This window comes from Corvus brachyrhynchos, unplaced genomic scaffold (genome assembly GCF_000691975.1).
Source record: "Corvus brachyrhynchos isolate BGI_N302 unplaced genomic scaffold, ASM69197v1 scaffold86, whole genome shotgun sequence".
Lineage (NCBI taxonomy): Eukaryota > Metazoa > Chordata > Aves > Passeriformes > Corvidae > Corvus > Corvus brachyrhynchos.
This window is the reverse complement of record NW_008238647.1, coordinates 1,017,784-1,035,261: the sequence shown is the minus strand read 5'-3', so window position 1 is coordinate 1,035,261 and position 17,478 is coordinate 1,017,784. Positions and strand designations below refer to the sequence as shown.

The following is a 17,478-nucleotide window of genomic DNA, read 5'->3' as shown; positions in this document are numbered from 1 at the left end:
AGGGAAAGTAGTTTCACTAGTGTCACTTTGATTCAAAGAAGTTTTTGTTTAAGTTCCTAAAATGGAGCTTGGCATAACTCTTCTCATGAGTTTCCTCCACATGGATGTGAGGAAATATACTAAAATTGCTGTTATTAATAGTTAATGTTAATTAACTTCAGCTACTTCTGGTTTGGCTTTCTTCTTGACTTAAGGAGAAAAGAGGCTACTGTTGCAGGAACAGCAGGACTTTAAAGTTTTTTTCATGTCTTGATAACTTGTGTAATGTATATTACTAATGGTTTTTATGAAGACTGAATTAAAATATTTCTACTTCTCAAATTTGGGCTTGTTTACTCTGTTGCCATTGTTGACTTTTCTCTGTAGATGGCAGTGACTAGAATGCTCTCTTTTCCTGATAAAAGTTTGGGGTTGTTTGCCTGCAAAAGTGCAATAAAACTTAATTCCATTTGTCTTTCTTTCATTTTTGAACAGGGACGTGAACTTCTGTACTGTTTGGTGATTTCCTCTTTATTTAAAAACAAACAGTAGCCCCCCAAAACCCCAACAGCATCTGATACTTCCTTCTGAATTGATTTTCAAATGACAGAAATCCTGGTCCTCATGACCTTAAAGATGAGACAGAGGGTAGCTATACAGTCTTTGTGCTGGGGATTGAATGTAAAAGCTACTTGTCTGTGTTTGGAATGTCACAGGGATTGTGCAGTTCAATAGCAGGATCTCCCAGGCGCCTCTGAAGTCTTGGGTCTTGTTTTGTAAGCTGGTAGTTTGGGAGCTCCTATTCCCTTACTGGTTGATTCTTTACCCTTTACAGCTTTTTTATCCCTAGACTTGCATGGTGAATACCTACAAGGAGAGGCGTTCATAGGTAGTTTGCAAGGATTTCATGTCAGACAGTGGAGGAATAGTGCCAGGTATGGCATCAGGTACTGCAGTGGTGGAGTCAGTTTGTTTCACTAATTTAAAGTCATCTTCAGTCCACAGTTGCCCCATACTTATCGCCTGAGTGTGGATATCCCAGTCTTCAGTCCAGAGCTGGATTCTTTACCTGTAGATTGGGCTTGCTGTAATTCTTTTAAATGCAGACTTTTGTCGAACTTCATTACATGTACATATCTTCCCTTTATTTTTGTTACTAAGAATGTAAACATTTCAAACCTAGCATGTAGTTTTAAACAGCTTTGATTAATGTGCTTTTGCTTTTCTGGTTTTGAAATGTCTCTAGAAACTTTTTTCTCTTGTGTAACAACTTAAAAAGTTGTCAAAGGTTGTGAAAGTTTCTTAAGTAAGAAAGCTCAGGACTTGAAATTTGATTAATTTGTTCCAGGCCAGAAATCAGTAGTATTAGAACAAAGTGTACTTTCTACAGATTGAGATGAGCCTGCAGGGGGAGCTGGCGAGGTCAGGCTCAGCTGAAGAATGAGGACTTGGTAGCAGGTACACGTTGTTTCTGAACAGGGAAGAGGATAGGAAAATACATAATAGCAAGCAGACTTTTTAAGCAATGCATTTTTCTTTAGATCTGTATGGGGTGAGAGTTTTTCAGGCACTGCAGTTAACTACATATAGATCAGATGAGAGGCTATACAGGGCTTTAAAAAGTGTTCAGTGTCATTTGTGATGCCTGTGTGTATCTCCCTCAGGACCTGCAGAATAGCAGTCAGCCTGTCACTGAGTGTTTTGAATATCCCTTCAGATGGCAGCTTCAAACAGCACTGGCTCTCTGCACTAGGCACCTGAATTGCTTTGAGAAGTGGAAGAACTTGATATAGAAACTAGTGGGTTAAACTCTGTGACCTAGTTTTGGCAGGAAGGCTGATGTAGGTTATGACTTCCTGCTATGCCCCAATATAATGACTGGGTGCCCTGAGGACAATGCTGTGCATGTGAGCACTTATGCTCTCCTCAGTACTATTCCAAGAAAGCTCTAGTCAAGCTTGTATCTAGCACATTGCAAACAGCCCTGGTGAAAGGTTAAACCATGGAGAACAGTCTGTTCAGTGTTTCACTGGGAGAGGATCAAGTGACTTCTGTCACTTGGGAACCAGCTGACTGTGCCCACACTTCATTTTGCATCCACTTCCTTCTTTGAAAGCGTTTTCCAGAGCTTTGACTGGATTAAACAACAATAAACAGCCCCCCTACCCCCAGCATCCTGTGCAGCTCTGCTGACTGAGCAGCTCGAGTTCTTGGACATCAGTGTTTCAGGCCCAGGGCTTGTCATGAGCTGACAGCATGCGTTTGCAAGGCTTTGAGGGTGTGGAGGATGTGAACTTGGCTGTCATTGGAGTTCAGTGGTCAGACTTGCTGTGGGATGAAGACAGAAAGCAGTATTCCCAGCTGCTGTAAATGAGCAATTTCTTTGCTGGAGTGAAATGTATCACATCTGCAATGGATCTAGCCTGCAGCAGTTGTGGTTTCTGATACTAGGTTTGAGATACTGCAAGATACAGAGGATTCCCAAGTAGCAGCTGTATATTTTGTGAAGCCACTGCCATGCAACTTTATTCGGATTAGCAATTTCCTGATTTTTTTTTCTGAGGACTTTTTTTTAACTGAATGCACATCTCTCTTCTGTTTGCTTTTAAGCATTGACCAGGAAGCCCAGTGTTCTTCAAATTGAAGACAGCATGTAGTTCTAGTGCCCACAAGTGATCAGACTGCCACCAGTCATAACAGAGCACTGCTTTTACATGCCAAAATGAATTGCCATGTAGGAAATACCTAGGAACCCCATGAGCCTGATACAGAAGAAAAATCTTTATATTGCTGCTTTTTGTGCCTGAAAGAGTTAGTGGTTGTGTAGTATCTCCATAGTACTCTGCTTTCAGAACTTGATTCTTTGGTATATGCCTCACAGGACACCAGAAGAGAGGCACATGAAAATTGCAAATAGCGTGTTCATCAGCCTTGAATTCTGCGTTGTGGCAGTTGTAGTCTAGTGAGCCTGGGCTGTGCAGTGTCATGTTTAATGTTGCAGATGCTCTGAACTTGCAAATTCAGTTTTCTGAATATCCTACCTCAGGTATGTGAATTCAGGCAGCCGATGTATTCTGGACATGGAAGGTGCTCTCTATTTTGTTGAACTACTTCAAGTGTAACTGTTGTCACTTGCTCCAGAGGTTACTGCTGCACAATCAACTTCCTGAGACATTACTAGAGGCATTTCTGTCTCTAATGGAACATGTGATCACCGTGTTTACTGATGCTCCAGCCCAGCTTCCTCACTGCTGCCATGGGACCCTTCAAGCATAAGAGTCTCTGGGGTATTGCATAGATCCTGCATTTGGAGCACAGCGGTATTCCCAGCTGGAGCACAAACATTTTTTGAAAATACCACTGCAGCTGTGAGGACCACCACTTGGCACTCCTTCAGTGTTGTCCAGAAAATGTGTTTACTTTCTCCCCAGGTCCATTCTTGTTCCCTCTGGTTCCATATCACACCTAAATTCTTAACCTCTTGAGTTATCTACGCACCTTCCAGTCTCTGACGCCCTTCCACTTTGCTTTTGGCAATACTGTCATGTTGTTCCTTACATATTGTTCAATGAAGCATATTAAGAATGCTATGTAACTTTTCAGGGCAAAAATAGAGTGGCACGAGTATGTAAGAGCTCTGAACAAAGAAGAAAGGTATGAAATATTTACAAAAGGATAATATTCAAGTTACTGAATATTATCACAGCAACATGATTTTGCTTTAACAGTTTGAGGCTTTTTAAAAATAAAAACACAAATACAGCACTGCAGCATTTCCAGACTGCTGTGAAGCCTTTGGTGCCCAGCCCCATCAAACCAATTAAGCTGGAAGTGCTATGATTTGGTACTGAATACAGGCTAAAGGAGAGTTGCATAAAAAGGAAAGGCCTATGGGATGAAGGCAGAATACTGCAGCCCTGAGATGACTGTAAGGTTGATCCTGATGTGTTTGAAGGACAAAAGTAACATTTATGATAGCTGACCTAAGGTGGGCCATGTTCTGTAGTCCGTGACTGACTCCCCCAGCCTGTACTATTAAATGAAAAACACTTCTAACATGAAGCACAAACCCATGAATATGAAGGATAAAAGGTTTGCATAGGGGCTGTGTGAATGAGCTGTAATAAATGAATCGAATGCTGGTGATGGGCTTAAAACACGACCCTGCAAATGCAGTTCCCTGATGTGTCACCAGAGGGGCTCCTAAGGCAGACAGAACTAGGAACTGCAGGGCTCAGCCATCAGCACTGAAAAGAGAACCGACACACAGTCCTGAGCAGATAGACTAGAAACAACTGAATCATCTTTACAGTATTAGTAAACTCAGGTAAGGAAGGGCTAAATGACCATAGCACCAGCTCCCTTTATACATGAGTAACAGAGCTGGGGTTTCACTTACTGCTGGAAAGATAAAAAATAAAATTTATCAACTGCACTGCCCTTTCCTTTATCTAGATTCCAAACACCTGAAAGGAGGTCAGGTTTTATGTTTGCACTGACATGTGTGAAGTCTTAAACACATACTTTTGCTTTACTGTAGTAATGAGATTACAGAATAAATTAGAAATTATTAAACTGGGCAAAAATGACCTAGGTCTGGTATTCTAGCATTTGAAAGTATACATAGTGAACACTTCTTATCCAATGCTTATGACTGTAGGAATTACAGACCCAGCTAATAAATTAAAAATTCAACTGAAATTGATGTAGTAACTCCAAAGATTTATTTGTCTGTACAGCAGAGGTAAGGCAATCCCAGTAACTGAGTTGCACTTATCTTAATTTCTACACAGTAAGGAATTACAGTTCTATGAAAGAATTGTCTCCATAACTCTTCAAGTCAAATCCAGTAATATTCCACCAAACAATACAATTAAAAAAAAAAACCCCAAAGTTACTTCAAATCACTCTCTCCCCCCCGACCCTCAAATGCACTAAAAAAATGAAACAGCCCCGTTACCCCCTTCTCAGGTGAGCAGCTGGTCCTAGCAAGATGACTCATTAGCTATGGTTTGCTCAAGTTGGCTGTGCCTTGCAAACAACGGGTTTACTACTCCATGTGAAAAAGGAAAAAACCCCATATGGCAACTTCTAACACTGCATGTCAGAATAAACTATTGCTTAACAAAATAGTCTGTTCCAGAGTAGTTACATTTTCCCTGATGAGTTGTTCCCCAGCCCCCAACAGACCTATGTGCAGTTCCCACTGTGACCTTCCTCACCGGTCACCATTTCCTCTGTGCCCACCATGAGGGCCTGGTGCCAGCAGTAACCAGGACAGTCAAACCCCACCACACCAACCCTCTTGGGGCATGGGTCTACAGGTGTAGCCTGAGCAAGACTGAACAATCATTCAGTGACTTACAGAGATGCAGGCCTGTGTTTCCTGATCCTTGTTCTAGTTTTCCTTACAGAGATGCAGGCCTGTGTTTCCTGATCCTTGTTCTAGTTTTCCTTACAGCCATGTAAGTCAGGAGCCCATCTACTGAAGTCAGCAGATTTACCTGAGTGTGCCTGCAGCAGTGACATGGGAGCAGCACCAGCCATCCTGCACAGGACCCCCAGGGCATTTGGGCCTTCAGCTGAAGGTCTGCTCAGAGTGTCTTCAGCTGGGTTTTTGACCAAACCTCTGTACATCTGTGCAGCAGGACCAAGTTCTGAAAACAGCTGTAAAAATGCAGTTTATAGTCTTCTAAAATGCTGTCTTATACGTTTTCCCTTCTCTATATAGCTTTGAATGATTATCAAATGCTGCTAAAACACTGCAGACAGCTTTGTAATAATAAAAACCAAGAGCCAAGTGATTGCTACCTTCAACTTAAAAGCCAGTTTTAGAATCTTCTTGTATTTATGATGGCAAAATTCCTTTTTTCCATTTTTATTAAAGCTTGAATTGCACAAGCTTCATTAGGACATGCTAGAAAAAAAGAAGCTTTTAGAGAAAAGGGATAGATATTTCCATTCTGTCCATGTTTCCTGCAGCTGCCCTCCTTATATAGCCTATTAAGGAAAGTATCTGCAGGTCACTGGTGAGCTAATGACTGACATTTAAAGTACTCATTATCACCTTCTATACAGTTATCTAACCACACCTCCTTCATAGCCTATCAAAAATTAACTGAGTTGTTCAAAATCCAAAATTTCTAAACTAAAGTTCACATCAAACTTCAAAATAAATACAATTTAATACAAAACTTTAGAAAAAACCGCCCAAACTTACTTAGAATTGCACTGCTGCAATTGTCTGTGCTAGTAATTAGCTATTTCAGAGAGCTTTGTGCTTGTGTGCACCTTAAAATGACTCAATATGTGATTTTCTTTAAATCTGGTTACTAGTACTGGAAAAAGAAAATACTGTCTCTACAAAGTGCTGAGCTCCTCTTATGAAAGCAAATATAAAAAATTAGGATGTTTAAAAAGCTTCTCAACATTTTGCAGGATAACACTCAAGACAGGTTCAGAGACTGTGATCATCTTTATGAAAGAAACTCTCTCAGAAGTTACAACAGCTGTGACAGGGTGGGTCTCCAACACTGTCTTCACTGAAGTCTCTTTAAATGATGGCATCGTGTTCATCACTGTAAAAGAAACACAGTAATTAATGTTCTGCACTACAAGCATCAGTCAACGTGAGAAAGAGCCACCCAACTGCTGCTGAGAAGGTTATTTTGTAAGCAGAGGCCACCTTGCTAGGAAGGGGTAAGGGCATATTGATCTGGGAGTTACACTCCTCTCTGAGCCAAGCCTCAAGCTAGCTCAACAGCTCCGTTTTGTCAACTCCTCCAGCTTTTCACTGGCCTCATTCACATCTTGTCTTTCACACTCCATTCATGTGTTCTTACATCACCTGTTGCTCAGGCCTGTTCATCCTACCTGTCTTACCTATAACCAGCAGTAACAGTTCATCAAAGCCACTGCACAAGCTCAGCAGCAGGTTCCCTTTTTTGAAGCTACTGTTGATGTCAATTTTACAATACCCATTTACAGATGTGGGTAAATGTGCAGTAGGGACTGGTTTAATTCCATGACCAGTAAGCAGGAATCAAGATGGAGAGAAAACAAGGCCTGAACACCAGTATCCCAAGAGGTCTCATGATATCACCTCACTTAAAACAAGCTTCTTGACTGAGATGGATGATACTGAAGAGGAAAAGAAAAGCAACCTGGTTCCTAAACTAAATGTGGGTGAGTTCTGAAGCCTGGTAGAAAACTGAGTAGAGCTGAGTATGAACAGCAAGTGAGATGGTACAATTTTGATTACAATTCACTATAAATTAATGGCAAGGGGGAAGAAAACACCAAAGAATGAACAAACAGAGTCTAGGAGAAAGGAGAAATCTTGCAAAAAAAAGGAGAAATCGGCAGAAAAAGTTTCAGTGTAATGTTAACTATTCATGGACTAGCTAAAAGATAAGGATCCTTTTAAAAAAACCAGAGTTATTTTATATAATAGATCAGAGAAAAAAAACACACAGAAGAAAGGCACAGTACTAATGAGGAATGGCAGAAGTGGTGAAAGACAAAACATCAAGATTAAATCTCTTAATGATATAACATACATTAAACAAATGTATCAGAGCTCATTCTGACCATTTGTTTCTCCTTGTTCCCCTCAAGAAAGTAATAAATGGATAAGGGACAATCCCTTGGGAACTTACATGGTTCTGTACTGAATGCCTCTTCTAGAGTGGTAAGTTTTGCATCCAATGTAGAGAATTACTAGGACTCCAAGAGTCAGCACAATGCCACCTACAAAACTGCCCACATCAAATCTGGAGGTATTGGCTATGACAGCGTCCGATTTTGATGTAGCTGAAAAGAAGAAAACAAAAGGCACATTTTACAGAACCTGCAAAATTGTGTTTTGAGGGACTACTCTACTTCCTGCCCCCTCCCCCCCCACTGATGTATCACCTAAAGACCCAATCAGACAAATTTAACACAGATCAACCAACTGACAAGATACAAGTCAAGCACGCTGAAACCCAGGGCTCTAAGTGCCATATTCTGGTGACATGGGCACAGCTGATCCAACTGCTTGCTGTCTCTGAAAGACTGCTCCTTCTCCTCTCCACCTCCCTTTTCCCCCTGCCTTTTCTCTCCCCTGCTCTCCCCTCCTTCTACACAGGGAGTTCCTGCCCTTCATAGGCCAGTTCTAGTGTTTTTCATACCCTCCATGAGCCAATTTAACCCACTACAGTGGCCTGAAATTAACCCAAGCATAAAAGGAAGTTGCTTTTAGTCAGATGAGCCTACTGAGTCACCCTGCAAAAGGGGTCCAACAGCCACCAAGTCAGTCAGTGTAGTTACATGGTGGGAGCAGAACACTTGGTGGCAATGAGCTGTTGGGATTGCTTTACCTTGTCTCATGCAATTGTACCCTCACTGTCCCAAGTGAGATCAGCTCCACAGCCCAACACAAACACTGACACAGACAACATGACCTCAGATAAGCCAAAGCTGTTCTGCTGCTAGAACTGGTAACATCTGCTACAAACTCCCACCTAAAGACCCAGTCTGTGCCCAGTTCTATTTGTACTTGCTACATACAGAGTGTTACATGGTCAACAACAAGTTCTGCTGGTGACAGCTTCACCTACCCAATTATGCTTCACTGACACATGAGCATTCCTGATGTGTTTAGAAGTACAAGCATGAAGTGATGGGAACACAGCCAGGTGCAAGGAAATACTGAATTCTGCACTCACTGTTTCTGTATTAACGGGCATGGTTAAACTGTATTTGACAACTTTCATATAAGGGGGGGACTCATGCACACTCATGCTCAATTCTCCATTAGGGTAACATTCATTACATTGGTAACAGAACTCAAGTCTTTTTACCAAGCCAGTGACATATTTTGAGATACAGGTCAGCTGTAAAAAAGAAAGTATTAGGCATGAGTTCAAATAAACTACAAAAAGGAGAGCTGAACAAACACAGAAGTTGTATTCAAAATAGTCAAAATCAAGCCCTTCTCCTTTATCTTGCTGATCTCCTTGCTGGTAGCTGCTGGACCAGACCACTTGCACTTTTTTTCTCTCCCTAAATCTGTAGGTGTCTCAGGTTAAGTACATCCTTATTTAAGTAAGCAGAGTGCTCAGAGCAACATTCTTGTAGCCAGCTTAGTAATGATACCCCACTTTAGTCTGGTTTTTCAGCATGCAAATACCTTCTTTCTTCTTTTTGTTACACTGCTGCAAAATTCACTGTTCTACAATCCATGTGAATGTGCATCCAAGCCTTTATGAGCCTCCTGAACTGTGAACTCACCTGTTACAGAAGTGGAAGAAGTCTTAGAAGTGGTCACCACTGTAATATTGCCTTGTGGCGATGTGACTGGTGAAGCTGTGGTGGCTGTTACTGTCTGGTTGCTTTTGGTGGGCTGAGTTGTCCAGATCACAGACATGGTGGTGGTGTTGGGCTGACTGGTACTGGTCAGATGAGTAGTGGTGGTGGACATACCTGGGAAATTTTTATTGGTGATACCACACAGAAAAATACATAATCAACTGCACACTCATTGAGTAAGACAGCATTTATCATGCCCAAATAGAACAAGAGAGTGACACTGAAAATGCCACTGCACGGTATCCAGGCTTGCATTACAGACTTTCCTTTGGGAAGACCTAACTTCTGATTTCTGGGCCTCAAGGTCAAGAATTTTTTAAAGGAAAGACTGTAAAGAAAACCTGGATAATATATCATAACTTTTAGAAGAGTCAGCTTTTTATTTTTTGGCTAACACTACCCAATTCCATAGAATCATCCCTAACTTACAGTATGTTAAAATGCAATAAAGTTCTGGATCAAGAGTTAGTTTCTATGTGAAGCACCTGCTTTTTCCAACAACAAAGCTCTTCTGATAAGAACAGATTTTGCATGAAAATGCCCCCGCCTGCCCCCCCTGCCAATTTTAGTAATGATTTAATCTTTCATTTGCTTTTGAATGAAACACTAGCATTACTAGGGTTCCATATACATTAAAACTTGCCACAGAGAATTCTGTATTTATATGAAGCTTAAGGATAGAACATGATAGAAGTTCGACTGAAGTAAATGTACTGGCTTAAGTCATTTATTTAGCAGTGAGCCATCTTGCCAAGATTGAAACAAATACTGGAACGCTGTTTCACAAGTTTCATTGACATACAGTGTCTTTTACTTTACACTTTTACCTAACACTTCCCCTTCCCTCCTCAGAAAACACTAATGAACTGTTCAGAACAAAAATACCACAATACAAAACTAAAGAATAATAGAGATTGATATTTACAGCAAAATCCTTAGAACCTTCAGGGAAGGCAGCCAGATAGAAAAATAAGTAATTGTTTTAAAATTGTTCTAAGAAGGAACTAACAAGAAACATGAGTCTGTTATGCAACTAACATTTCTCTAAGCAGACAGTAGGATGCAAATAGCTTTTATGTATGAAAGAATTCTGGAAATAAACAGCTCCTTTGCAGCAGTCTACTTCTGTATTATTTCTATAGTCTCATACAAGCTGGGCTCATTTTAAATACCTCAAAAGCTTTTCAATATGGAAATTAAAATATCTAATTATATCCATGCTTACTTGAAACTGTCTAAAATTAGAATATTTGAAGAACAGATAGTTTCATCTCAATTACAGAGTAACCTTGATATTCAATCTCTGCCTTTTATACAGCATCCAAAATACTTCTGTAGATAAATGTTTTTCTGTTGTGTAAAACATGAGAAACTACATACAAAACTGTGTCTATGATTTATCATAGCTGCCAGTACTGATATAAGCATCAACAACTTCAAGAAATGCAACAATATAACAATGTAAACATGCAGAAAGGAACTAGCCTACACAACACTTCTGAGACATGCAGTATTAAAACTACTGAAACAGCAAAATACAGTCTCCTTTGAAAATGCTATTTGTTTTCCTGTTCTTTAATGTTATAATTGTACTGTGTCATAAACCCAGGAAACCCTTTGAAATGAGCATTCATTGAGGTGGAACAATTGGAACACTACATTCGTTTGCTTACCTTGTTACAATTACGAAAATTCAGTTCCTCTATGAAGCATGCGTAAAATACATCAGATAAAATTCAGGCACATTTTAATACTGACAGGTAAAACTCCCCAAAGGCACAATGATCCATAAATATCAAATGGTTCCTCACTGTAGGAAGTAAGCAAGGAAATGTCTACATGGAAACCACCTACAGTTACATGATGTGAAACCACACCTCACAGCCACATTCCTAATGTAAGTGATACCAAAGAAAGACAAATCTGGATGCAAGTGTCAAGCAGTCTTCTGTGGGCTGTTTTTGAGCCGGGATTTCTGAGTGTCAAAGAGCCTTCTGTTTCTGAGCAATACAATGGCTAATTGTTAGATGTGTAACATTATAAAATGATGTCACACAAAGTTGGTACTTACTCCATGGGTATTAAATTGCCCTACAGAAAACCTGAGTCATGATGGAAAAAAACCCAAACATCTATGAGGAATTTCAGCACATTTGCGCATTACTTTTCTTCCATCTCTTTTCCAATAGCAATCCTTCTTTTTTTACTTAATCAAGATTACAGCCCTTGGTGATGTAACTCTAACAGTAAAATCTGCCTAATCTCTAGACCTATCTCTCATGATGTATTTAGCATCAGTCATTTCAAAGCATCAGCAGGAGGCTATCTGAAGCAGCTGGACATTTTGGGAAGCTGACATGAAAAAGGCACAAATCTGTTCTTCTCCATCTTTGAAAAATCTGACCCGTACTATTTTACAAACAGAGTGAAGATGAAAGAATATTTGCTAGCAACATCTGTCCTTTTATCTTTTATTTCCCTAATTACTTTGCCGCCTGAAGACCAGCTGGGCTTCATCGAACACACTTAACAAACCCTGACTGCCTGAGTTAATTTTTATTACTTACAAAGGATGCATGCCAGTAATAGAGTTCAGGTTTATGATGCTTTGTTTTTAAAAGACACAAGTATTTTACATGGTTTGCTACCTGTGTTTGAGCACTAAATAGCTATGCTGTATCCATCAATTAAAAAAAAATATATATATATAGAGCATACAGATAAGAATTCTTAGCAGCATGTGCTACTACTCCCTTCATGTTCTAACTCAACAAGAATGAGCACAAAACTCAAATTGCATAAGCACTGTGCTAACATGCAAAATTATTATGGAATGCTTTTCCTAAAATAAATACTTTCCACTGCATGGAAAATGATTGAATGAAACAGACTTTTGCTTTCTTCACCAAGAGCTTCCTTCCTCTCCCCCCAAAAAATAATGGCAGAGACTTTAGGCACAATTAAGTACATATACCCAATAGTCTTTATACTGAAGAAGTTGAGACAGATAATCAAAATCCATGAACACTGTATTAAAATCTCTGTTTCTAAGGGGAACAAAAAAGACAGAAGGATGGGAATCACCAAACCTTATGAAGCAAGGCACAGCTATCTGTTAGGTTTATACTGTGCCTAACAGTAAAGGGCTCAGGCTTCTTTTTACTGTTAATATCCAAAACTAGTAAAACTCAGACCTTTCCAAGAAACCTGCAAGGGCTGGAGCAGAAGACAGAAGGAGCACAGGGTGGGTGAAACACTGTGGTTAACAATGGCTTTACAGGCTTAGGGGAAAACAAGGCAACAAGGAGATTACAGAAACCTCTGGACTCTCCAAGTTAGACATGCTTGAACTGCTACACTGTAGGCAATAAAATGAGACACTGCATCACTTGCTTGCTATCAAAAGGAAAGTTTTTGCAAAGGTGAGGGGTTTTTTTCCTCCTAGTGAGCATTTTACACTTAAATGAAAATAACAAGCAACTTCTGAATGTGGTAGCTCAGAGCTTATCTGGAAATTAGAGAGACAGAATATAGGAGTTGTACTGGAAATGAAATGACGTAGCTGGAACTTTATGATCAGCAAAAAACTCCACAAATACACAAGGCATCTTAAGTAGACACAACATTCCTGCCCTGCTTTCCCATGGCTCTTAGCACAAAGGCATCCCACTTTCTAGAACTAGCTTCTCTCAGATGCAATACTCTATCTGTGCATCACAGCCTGAACAACTGCATGACATTAGCTCTTATCCAGTCCCTACTAATGCAGTGAAATCTGCCTGTACAGGTTCTTCTAGAAGATGAAATTTTTAACTCCCTCATTTAATAATCTCATATTGACATAGCCAACAGCTGGAACACTGCAAGTGTAAGTGGATGAACTGTTTGTGTCCCAGGTTAAATAACTGTTTTCAAACTCTAGTAGTTGATCCAATACAGCTATTTATTCTTTCTACAAAGATGTGTTTTATTAACATGCTACTTATGATGGAGCATCATGAATGCAACACTGCTGCCTTGGGAAATAATTCTCATTTACAGTTCTTCTGCCAGGTTGTGAAGGAAATATGGTAGTGCTAGAACAATGCAAATGTACCCGTGACAAACTGTTCCACTTGATTGACACTGGCTTAAATGCCACTATTTTGCGCTATGAGCTCTCAAAGGATTATTTTCTATGGTATTAAGTGCCATGAGGTTCATGTGAAGTGGGGGCCAGTCTCTTCTGCCATGGGTCAAATGAAAGGACAATAGGAAATGGCCTCAAGTTGTGCCAGGGGATATTAGAAAAAAAAAGTTCACTGAAAGAGTGGCCAGGCATTGGAATAAGTTGCCCAGGGAGGTGGTGGAGTCACCATCTCTGGCAGTGTCCAAGAGAAGCCTGGATGTGGCACATGGGGATATGGTTTAGGGGTGATTATGGTGGTTGACAATTGGAGAGATAATCTTGAAGGTCTCTTCCAACCTTCAGGATCCTGTGATTCTATGAGTCTTATGTAAAAGGAAATGGAGTCCTATTCTTGAAACTCAAGCTCCCAGGATTTTGTTGTACCCTAAATCTGTTTTTTGTGAAGTAACATTAAACAGATACACACTGTTTGCACAACAACCTATTCATCTTTACTTCATGAAAATGGAAGAAGTTTGCTTAAAGAGTGAACATTAAAAAAAACCAACTTCTTGCAATTTTTCCTTGAAGTTTTATTTTGATTCCTGTGTTTAAATGGCATCACAAATGTAATTACTGATGAAATATGGTACCTAAATTTGAAAAACAATATTCTTTACAGAGTTGTTTTACATGTTGCTTCCCAGCCCTACAATGATAACACCTGTCTCAAATACCCACTTTTGATGGCCTGTTCTTTAAAATTTGGTATTATCAGGGTTAGGTTTGGAGCTAACTTCTAGGTTCATAGTAATGAACAGACACATACCTCCTGTAGATGTTGCTGTAGATTGTGTGGATGATGCAGTGACAATGGATGAACTGCCATTGTCTTCAAGGAAAAAAAAAACAAAACAAGAAAATCAATATTATTCATTTTAACTTTATCATACTATAATGAAAGTATACCCACGACACAATACTTTCCTCAGGGTATCTGTGTCTAGAGAATACAGTTGGGAATACAGCAGAGAGTAGCCCACACCAAGGCAGATGGTTTTTATCCCTCTGCAAAATGTTTCCAGATCTCAGTGCAGCAAGAACATGGTTAACACTGTATGCACAGCAGTGCCCAAGTGGTCTGCATGTGATTCCTTCAATGTCCTCTGTTTGTTCTCTTCCCCGTCTATGTCATGTTTTATTCCATTTGCCGTAAATAGCCATACTGTCACTAACTTTCTTAACCTACTTGTGCACTATGGGGGAGTGGTTTTGTAGTATTTATTCTTCTACTTCAGTTACATTTTCTGTCCCTCGATCTCTTCTTTCATTTTGTTGCCTCTGTTGCAAACTGGGATGATGCTAGAAATATACTGTAGTCAAGTAGGGGCAGACAGATACTCTGTGAAACATTTTACTCCATACTGTTCTCTACACAAAAAGGGTCCTAAGAATATACCTGTTTCCAGACATAAAATGTAAACCAGTCTTAGTGGTTTTTTCTTTCTCTCCTTTGTTTCACTTCTACTTTTCAGATCTCTTTTTCTTGGCCCTCCTTCCTCCTCATGTTACTCCTAGGTTTCTCAGGTACTCTCCCACTCTCACTTCTGTCCTCATTGCTGCATCCCTCCTCTATATTTCTCCATATAGATTGTCTCTTGCTCCTGGCAAAGATCTACTGGGCTGTTCCTGGGAGTGTCACTGCCCATGTTTTTCTCCCTTCATTCTGCACTGTTGCGAATGCCCATTCTATGATCATTCTTTTCTCGAAGTAAGTGATCTTTTACAGCACACTCCCACACTGGCAGGGTTATGTGCCTTGCAGCAGCTCTGCTGCTTTTCAGCATGGCTGAAAAACAAAGCACATAACCTCAGAGATTTAAGAGGAGAGCAACACAGCTACTGCAGTCAAGAAACAGACCTACACCTACTTCCTTTGAATGGATCTGCTGTTCTTACCACTGGAAGAGTTTAGTCTGTAACTCTTTGCAATTGCATACATGTTATGAGCAAGCTCAGGTTAAGAACAAATGCACCAAATTTACATCTTCATACCACCTACCAAAAAATGGGAGGGCGGGGGGGAAATCAGAGAGGGAATTACTTTGCTCTTTCTTTGGTATAATCGCAGCCAAGCAGCCCCCCACACTGTGTACTGCACACTCAGCCCTTATACTGACATAACTGGGACATTAAGTCGCAGATTTAAGTGCCTTTGAGAAAGGGTCTCTGACTGTACAATTACAAACACATTCTTTCTTGGATATGCTGACTATTATCCCAGCATAAGCCATGGATATGCCTGGGGTTAAATCTTTTCCACAGAGGCCCAATACTGTAACCAGAACGTATCTTTGTGCTTTCCCCAGGTTCTAAGTGCTTACTTCTACAACCCTGGGACAGCTCTGGATGTGGACTACATGTTCATACAGGTAAAAAGAAGCCATATCTACTGCCTGGAATTTGGGTGAGTCAGTACTGCAATTAACACAAGACAGAGTGAGTCAACGAGCAGAGTATTGTCAGCCAACAGCAAATGAGATGACTGAAGTAGTACAGGGCAAAAATGACTCAAACGAAAAAATGCCTTGCCTTTATCTGAAGATCACTGAATTCTAATCCAGCAGACTTCTTGGTTCTCCTTTTAACTGTTAATTGATTTTGCCAGGTGTTTCTATTTCTATACACAATATTTTCCCATTTTATTTCTCCTCTCAATGTTGCTCTGGGGTACCCAAGGACATGAGAATTGATTTGTGTTCTACTGTCCCCTTAAAAATATTTAGTTGTCCCAGAATAGATGGGACAATCAGAGTACCTCCCTCCTGCCCTACAGCTGCTCACAATTCAATAAAATAAAATAGAGGGCAAATTATTACAGGATGGTTTAAGACATACAATAATATGTGCTTTTCTCAATGCTATTGAGGAACAGCAACAGAAATGCCAAAAGTATTACCTGGCAACCCACTGCCTGGAATCGTAGTAAAGGGCGCAGTGCTGTTTGTGCCTTCATTTCCTAAATTAAAAGAAAAAAAACAGGAATAATAAGATAGTTTTAGGTGGAAGAAGAAAAAAAGAAAGTACAGCATCTGCCACTCGCTTCGGGCATATGACAGGGGATAGTTATGATGATGATATAAAAGCATGTTAGCACAACAGCCTGCTCTGAGGGCATTAAAACTGACACCATTTATACTACCCAACCACCAACTGAACCAAAACTCCTCCCATCCTCTGTTTTATCTTCCCTATCATCCCCATCCCAAGTTTTCACCTTCCCTGAGATGAAAACTAAAAGAGGCAAATGAGATGAGAAAAAAAAAAGATGAGACTTAAAGAGGCAAAAAATCAGGCACTTTCCTTCAGTAGAAACACCTGATCTGTGTCACCTGCAACAGAAGAGCAAGAATTTCTCACTTAAGTCTTTAGCTTTGTTTGCCAAGCCTTTGCAGGCAGATAGGTGCTTGCTCTGGCACTACATGGACAACATAAAAACACAATTAGCTCCACTAAGAAGTTGCATTATTCAGTTTGTGACTAAGGGCATGTTAATGCATCCACATTGGCGTTGGGGATTTTGGCATTTGGCAGATGGGGAATAGGACCGAAAAGTATCACACCTTGAACAAAGTGGTAAAATTTAAAGGAAAACCACAGAGAATCAACAGCCTGGCATTCACATGAATAGAAGAGGATCAGTTGTGGATTCTGCCTTTGCCAAGCACAATTTAGTTTTGATCACCTAATATCGTGCGAAAGACAAGCAAATAACTGGAACTGAGTATCACAGAAATAGGGCATTTTCTTAGTGGTTACAAAACCTTAGCCAAGGTCTCAAAATGATAAAGTTTGCAAATACGAATGGCACAATAACTCACTGTACCTCACCCCTGCAATATCAAGACTGAGGGCAGCACTGCAAGGTATATTACGCTGTTTAATTAGGAAACTTAGGGAAAACAAACAAACAAAGGATGGGACACTGCTAAACTAAGCTTCCCCAGAGAGGACCCAATCCTGCAAAAACTGTTCTACAT

At 40.1% G+C, this 17,478-nt stretch overlaps 2 protein-coding genes across 3 annotated transcripts in view; one reads left to right on the top strand and one right to left on the bottom strand.

Annotated features, from left to right (window-relative positions):
* Positions 1-321, top strand: part of LOC103617954 (inhibitor of apoptosis protein) — an 8,693-nt gene extending 8,372 nt beyond the window's left edge. The window contains exon 9 of the mRNA XM_008636300.2: positions 3-321. The gene's annotated coding sequence lies outside the window, so the exon portion shown is untranslated. The remainder of the gene's footprint in view (positions 1-2) is intronic.
* Positions 322-5,507: 5,186 nt separating this feature from the next.
* TMEM123 (transmembrane protein 123) lies at positions 5,508-16,679 on the bottom strand. Of its 2 annotated transcripts, none has more exons than XM_008636299.2 (5): positions 16,398-16,679; positions 14,268-14,330; positions 9,253-9,444; positions 7,638-7,791; positions 5,508-6,557 (listed from the first exon to the last, which is right to left on the bottom strand). In XM_008636299.2, the coding sequence occupies exons 1-5, from the start codon at positions 16,585-16,587 to the stop codon at positions 6,533-6,535; spliced, it is 624 nt and encodes a 207-aa protein (XP_008634521.2). In that variant the 5' UTR covers positions 16,588-16,679; the 3' UTR covers positions 5,508-6,532. The 2 variants fall into 2 exon arrangements, with proteins under 2 accessions (XP_008634521.2, XP_017593130.1); XM_017737641.1 differs by lacking the exon at positions 16,398-16,679 and adding an exon at positions 11,004-11,032.
* Between the last annotated feature and the right edge of the window lie 799 nt (positions 16,680-17,478).